Source organism: Penaeus vannamei, chromosome 4 (genome assembly GCF_042767895.1).
Source record: "Penaeus vannamei isolate JL-2024 chromosome 4, ASM4276789v1, whole genome shotgun sequence".
Lineage (NCBI taxonomy): Eukaryota > Metazoa > Arthropoda > Malacostraca > Decapoda > Penaeidae > Penaeus > Penaeus vannamei.
The window spans coordinates 46,418,113-46,425,612 of NC_091552.1; the positions used below are offsets into that span (position 1 = coordinate 46,418,113).

At 42.0% G+C, this 7,500-nt stretch overlaps 1 protein-coding gene across 1 annotated transcript in view; it reads right to left on the reverse strand.

Annotated features, from left to right (window-relative positions):
- The window catches only part of LOC113825080 (uncharacterized), a 334,395-nt gene that overhangs the window by 126,872 nt on the left and 200,023 nt on the right, over positions 1–7,500 (reverse strand). Inside the window, exons 14-17 of the mRNA XM_070121130.1 lie at positions 6,044–6,301; positions 3,435–3,977; positions 1,969–2,089; positions 535–655 (exon numbers count right to left, since the gene is read on the reverse strand). Of these exons, the coding sequence (XP_069977231.1) occupies positions 535–655; positions 1,969–2,089; positions 3,435–3,977; positions 6,044–6,301 (1,043 nt within the window). The remainder of the gene's footprint in view (positions 1–534; positions 656–1,968; positions 2,090–3,434; positions 3,978–6,043; positions 6,302–7,500) is intronic.

A 7,500-nucleotide genomic window follows, 5' to 3' on the forward strand; every position in this document is an offset into this window, starting at 1 on the left:
TTAACCCCTAAAGGATGTGCCTTCCTACAATCTAATTCAGATGGGGTATAAAATATAATTTCTATCTGCTTTAATTCAAACAAAAATAGTTATATTTCAGAAATTACAATCTATATATACAGTATGAGATCTGAAAATATCAGTCATTTGATAAGAATTTTTGTGCAGTTTACCGTGTATCCTCTAAACCTCACTCAAGCATGTCTAATACTGAGGATACATGTTCTATAGGGGTTGAATGTGTCCTACGTGACAAGTGTCATGCCTAGCTTTCTTTATGGACTAACCTAGCCAGTTAATTATGAAAACTATCATGCATTAAGCCCAACAATAACCCAAAACACATTACCCCTCCTCCCCCTGAATCTTACTAACAAGAGGGATAAGAATACTAGAAAACAAAAGACCCCCTAAAAACAGGTTAACAAAAACATTAAAAAAATAATTAAAAACTGCCAGAACAGCAACGCAGGGCCAAGTGGGTGTGTCCTTGTGGTATATGCCATGGGTCCACAGTCACCCTGGGGTTCTCACAATGGTCCTTGGTGCTACCTCATCCATGGCGCCCCACACCAGCACGTAGTCCCCAGCATTCACCGCCAGCTCAGCTTCGGGGTTCTCGTTGGGGGAGTGTTGGAATGGGTCATACGAGTATCTGTTGGAATGGGGCGGATGTCAGCAAGGGTAAAGAAATTTGAGGTGGACATCAGTAAGGGAGGAGAAATTGGGGATGGATGTCAGTAAGGGAGAAATTTGTGCTTTAAGGGAGGAGTATAGGATCGGTGTCTGTAAAGGAGGAGGAATTTAGGGTGGGTGTCAATAAGAGGAGAAATCTAGGAGCAGATGTCAACAAAATAGGTGAAACTTGAAGCAGATGTAAGTAAGAGAGAAATTTGGAGCAGATGTTGGTAAGAGAAGAAAAAAATGGGAGTCAAAGACAAAAATGATAAAAAATAAATAGAAATGAGTAAAATCTTGAATATTGTTATGGCATGATATTAAGAAATGATATTCTGCTTTCAGCGTAAAAAATAAAATCACTGTCTGGTGTAATGAGTTAATTGTTTGCTTGAGTTGGTAGCAAGAAAAACTTTGAGGTATGTAGATACCAATAATATATATGTGGTCTTGTTATACCTATCAAGTGCTGAACAAAATATATGAATAGATCTTATCAAAAGCAAGCACAAAAACAAAATAAAATGGTCACCATAAAACATCATATAACAACTGAATAAAATAAGTTTATTAGAATTCTGAATTGGCTAAGGGAGTATCTACTGAATGAGATGAAAATAAAGAAAACCGAAAGAGCAAAAAGTCACCATAAAACGCACACATTATTGCAATACAGCCCTTCATGCTTACCAATGACCATGTCACTGTTATTAAAAAAAAAATAAAATAAAAATAATAATCAACTTCCTTCATGTCATATATAATGAACAATCCCACTTTCTGATCTTGCTTAATGTTCCATAATTCAATCATTCTCCTAGTATGGTAAATGTTGATCTATCTACTGCCCTACACAAGAAACAAGAAAAAGAAAGAAAAAACACAAGAAAATTATTGATAATGATGATGATAATGATCAAAACATTAATATCAATATAAGATTAATAACAAGAACAGTAAAAATAACAAAAATATTTTCTAAAATCCAACAATTCAAAAAGAAAAGAATCGGACATCCGATTCTAATCAACAAGTCAATGCTATTTGACCATTTATGTTCAAAACTCCTTTTTAATTAATCAAAATAAAATAACAAGAAAATGTAAACATACCTCCCCTACCATTCTACCAAACAATAACAACAAACCTACAAAACCCCACTGAATATCAGAACCCAATCGAAAACTCTGAACAGAAAAAAAACACACACAAAACAAGAAATATATAAATATCACAACAGAACACCCCCCCCCCCGCCCCCAACCACAGCTCACGGCCGCCCATCCTGACCTGGCAATATAGACGTGGCACCGCCCTTTCCCCGGGATCTCGAGGACATCCAGCACTCTGTTGTCGGTTTCATACTGTGGCATCAGCACTCCCGGGATGTTGCCGTTCACCAGGTTCTTGTCTGGGGGAAGAAGTGCCAAGAGGAGGGTTATTATGGGGGGAGAAAGTACCAAGGGGAGGGGGGGGAATATGGGAAAGGAGATTATTGTGGAGTAGGAAGTGCCAAAAGGGGGGGAAGGGGTATTATGGGGGTAGGAAGTGCCAAGAGAGGGGGAGGGGGTATTATGGGGGAAGAAAGTGCCAAGGGGAGGGGGGGAATATGGGAAAGGAAATTATTGTGGAGTAGGAAGTACCAAGGGGGAGTGGGTATTATGAGGGGAGAAAGTGCCAAGGGGAGGGAGAAATGTGGGAAAGGAGATTATTGTGGAGTAGGAAGTGCCAAGGGGGAGGGTAGGGGGTATTATGGGGGGAGAAAGTGCCAAGGGAAGGGAGAAATATGGGAAAGGAGATTATTTTTGAGTAGGAAGTGCCAAATGGGGAAGAAAGTGCCAAGGGGAGTGGAAAATATTACGGGGATGGGGTTCTTGCCTGGGGGAGGAAGTGTCAAGAGGGGGTTACATTTGTAAGGGGGGACAAAAAGAAACATTTATCCAAGGATTTTTAAGGCACATTTTGAAATGACTAAAAAAAAATATATGTAAATGCAGATATAACAAATTTATCAGAGAATTCAAGGTGATTCAAAGGACTATAAACATTGTTAATATCTGCAATTCAGGATTTTTGACATCTATATAATATATTGCAATAACAAACTTGATCCAATGTTGAAGCATTACATACTCAAATTCCTTTGAAATGCTGCTAAAAAAATGCACATGAAATAGAAATCTGAAAAATGTAATAAAGAGTAATATTAGTCTTGCGTATAAATCTACCCAGTATTATGTCTGTACTTGGAACAAAAATAAATACATAAAATAAGCGGAAACTTCTAAAGTACTAAAACATATTTAACAACCGCAAATTACCGCCACGTTCAATAAGGCGGCAAGAAAAATCAAGTTGCCAAAAAAGGAAAAAAAAAATACAATCATAAAAAAAAAATCGCAATCTGCTAAAACAACAAAAACTCAACCAACATAAACAAGAAGAAAAAAACAACAACAAACAACTTCAAGACAATAAAATCAAAACCAAAATAACAAATTATCTACAAAATCAACAGCGAAAAAAGGAAACAATTTTTTTTCCAACTCGTTAAATTGTTTTTTTTTTCTCTTTTTTACAAAACGAAATACGCTACAAAAACAAAACAAACCTTTCATCAAACAAAGTCTACAAATCATCAAAACCATCAACAGAAAGGAAAAAAAGAACTCAAAACTCAAAATAAAAACATGTATTTACACAACAAAGTCTTCTACAGCAAACAAGTGAGCATCAATGGCGCCAACTACTCGTACCGTCCTTGTCATAGCTCGTGGTGATGATGGTGGGCAGTGGGTTGACGCTGGTGAACACTGGGTTGCTGATGCCCCCTCCTGCCATGCCCACGCCCGTGCCCACCACGCCCACGCCGGTGAGGCCCGCCGATAGGCTGGCAGGGTTGGTCACGGAGAGAGGGTTTGTGCTGTGCAGGGAGACGCCTGGCAGGGAGGTGCCCCCCAGGAGGTTGGTCCCGGTGAGGCCGCCGAGGGAGGTCAGGCCCAGGCTGGGGTTGGCGCCGCCCATATGCGAGGCCAGCGTCGGGTCCATCAGGCCGAGGGGGTTGTTCCCTAAGGGGTTGCTGCCCAGGGGGTTATTACCTAAGGGGTTCACTATGGGGTTGGAGAGGTCCATTGCCGAGACGGTGGTGGTGACCGCCCCGGTGAGGGAGGTCATGCCCGTGCCGGCCATGGCGAAGGAGGAGGGCGTGATGCCCGCCATGGTGCGAGAGGCGAGGCCCAGAGAGGTGATCAAGTCGCTCGTCTTGAGGGAAGTCACTCCGGTCGAGGTCGTGCTCAACCCTGTGGCGAGAGAAGGGCGAGACCAAGGCGTGAGCGCTCGTGCTCCGGGCGCCGCGACGTCGCAGGGAAGTGCAATCAAGAAGCTTTTTGAAAAAAACTGTGAGATCTTCCTTTCATATTGTTTGGTTTGTTTAAAATAGATTGTTTGAAGATGAAAGAGATAAGAAAAACACTGAGATTGAAGAATCCATTTGCACGTTAAATTGATGTTTGACAAGAGGTCTATGATATAAAATTGGACCGTACCCATGCAAGTGAGGTCTGTTCATGCACAGCAAATGCTAGACCATGACGGGATTAGTATGGGTCATGCGAGACGTCAGAGTCTGTTCTGATAGACTAGTCACGCAGGTCTCAGATGGGTACAGAAAAAAAAGATATGTAAATATATATATATATGATGACGCTAAGAATGATGTCAGCTGCGAGACACAGACTCTCTGAAGGCCTCGAGCATACGAGCACCACCACTAGTTCCTCAAACCATTTACAGATTTTGCTTTATGTATTAACGTAAAAAAAAGACTCTCAGATAAAAATAGAAACTACTGACTCAGAACACAGGCCGCAACCTACAATGGTACAACATTCAAACCGTACACTAACGCTAAATCAAGCGAGATCTAAGATGCTTCTCAGCTTCTTCCTCGCCAGAGTCTCAAAAATCAGATGAAAGTAGAGGCCTACTTCATTTCAAAAAAGGAACAAAAATCATTAATTATTTACGGAACAAAACTTCTGGCCGGACCACGAGACGTGTACGGGAAGCTGCAGGGTACGAGCAGAAGGCAGACGGCCCGCGCTACGACTACGCTGCAGGTTTGTAAATCAACAACTCCATAAATCACAAAGTGTTCTAGTTTTGTTTTTTGCTTCTCTCTCTCTCATGTTCTAGAGCATTTTTTCACTCAAAAGACCGTTCTGGGACTCTAGCGGACTGAGCTTTGTATTTTTGGGCTTTCTCTCTTACGGTGCTGTTGGCTTTACGAACCCAGCCTTCTACAGGTGCAGGAGCGGGCCGCCCCAGGACGACTAAAGGGCCGTACAGACCCGCCTCTCATAGCTACCAACAGGAGCCAGAGTAGCAGATCCAGTAGCAGCTAAACCGCCACTTACTGTTCCGCTCAAAGCGAGCAAAGTGAGGCTTCGGCACTGTGAGAAAATTTTTGATACGGGACATTGCAGACACGGAGGAGGAGGAGGTGGTGGTGGTGGGTGGTTTGCCGACTGAGCGGTGGCGCCCAGGGTGTTGGGGGAGAACCCGCGTCCGAGAGGAGTGGTGAGCCCGTGAGCCCTGCCGCTGCTGCTGCTGCTGCTGCTGCTGCTGGCGCTGTTGGTACGCCTGGGGGTGGTTGGATGAGTGCGTCCCGTAATGGTGGCTCAGGGAGAGCGAGCTGTGGTGCTTCTGGTGGTGGTAGTGCTTGGAGTGGTGCTTGGGGTGGTGCTGGTGGTGGGGAGGGTAGGTGTGGTGGTGATAGGAAGGGTACGTGTGGTGGTGATGACGAGAGCCACCGTGGGACCCACTCATGAACACCCCCGGCGTGAACCCGTCCAAGAACTGCACGTGTTTGGCGTGGGGACCTGAAGACACGCGCAGGTCAAACATCACCCTCCTTCTTGCTTTTAACAGTGTCAAAAAGAATCAAAATCTGCTACTGGTGCGGCCCTTCCTCTCCCTCTCTAACCTGAGTCCTTTCCACGTCTACCAACAGTCCACTTTGCAACGGGTTTTGTGACAAGTAAACAAACTCTCCCCTGCCAGACTTCAGGTGGATCAGTCTTAGAGGGCCAGAACCTTTTTTTTATGAATTTGACTTTTTTTTGGATTTTTGTTGTCTTTTTTTTTAACATGAAGATACTCGCTTCATTTTAGATCCTTCCCCTGCGATTATTCACACAGCTAAGACCCCGATATATATTTTTTTCTTAGAGAATAATGGAAAAAAAATACACAGGGGATTGACATTCCCCTCCAAAAAAATCCGAATGGGTGAAAATAAAAAAAAAGGGGGAGGAAAAAAATAGGAAAGACACACACGTAAAAAAAAATATCTCACAAATCTTACCTATGGTCGACCGCGACTTCTCGAGCTCAGCGAGAATCTTATTATCCTGCTCGATTTTGGCCATAATGCGATCAATCTCCGTGGCTGCATTTTCGAGGTTGGCGGACCCCGTGAGCGGCGAGGCATTGGGGAAACCGCCCAGGCCACTTCCTACGCCAACACCGCCGCCCCCGCCGCCCACGCCCGAGGCCACCAAGGAGGAGGAGGTGTTGGTCGTGTACACGCCCGAGGACGAGAGCGAGTTGAGGGAGGTTAGGCCTGCGGGCGGGCGGCCACGCCGAACACAAAGCCAGTCAGGTTAGAGCTCGCTTTGACAACTCACTCATTACAAGCTAACAACCGGTTATTCCTTGGCTTAAGGGTTATTAAACTTATTTGTAAGCTAAGGTGCCACTGCACACATGATTCTGCAAGCTAAATGGTTGATTACTCTTAGCTTTCCTGAAGAGATTTCTTAAAAGTTACGGTTACATTTGTCTCTATGACTGTTTTTGCGATTACTTTTTACTGCTCTTACTATAAGATAATTGCCCGCCTCTTCATTATACTATTTTTTTTAGGGTGAAGTTACTATTTTCCAAAACATAACTTTTAGGCAAATGTTTTACTGAGTACCTGGGCAGAATTATTTTTCTCTCTCTCTTTTAAAACTTTTTAAAATGCTCTTTTGAAATCAAATATTTACTTTATTTTATTTACTTTAGGGGGGCAATGCAATTTCTCATGAAGAGACTGGAGTATGATTTAGCCCATATAATTACACACATACAACAGCTGGGAAGAAATACACAAGATATATACATATATATTGCAAATATACATATATATATCTGTAGCACAACAAATCTAACTTAATTCTTTTTCTTAATCTTACAGAGTTACGCTTAGCCAAACACATGCGGAATCAAAATATCACCTCAATAAAATTCACACCAAAGAAAAATAAAGGTTAATAGTAATAATCATAATAATTATCAACAATTTTCATATTGCTCTTCTCTCGCTCTCTCTCTCTCAATTTTCTTTTTTTTTTCAAGTCTTTTTTCTCGTAAATTGACCAGTGGGGGAGGGGAAGGGGAGGGTCTTCTTTTCTTCCTTTTAATTAATTATTATCTATTTCCTCTATCTACTGACATCGTGACATCAAAGTGGACTAACTGTTGGCAAAGGTGGAAGACAGGACCGTATCTATATATATATATATCTTTTTTTTAATCAGTATTATCATTATCATTATTTTCTCGCTTACCACAACACTGAAATTATTATTATTAAATATTATCGTCTCTATGACAATAAGGACCGTTTTCTTACACACATATATATTTTTTTTTAAACCAGAGATTCGATTCTTTTTTTATTTTGTAGAATATATATATAATCATCATTAAACGAAGGGGAAAATATGTCAAATTGAACACCACCTAATGATAAAATGTTCTCGACCTGTACAGAGC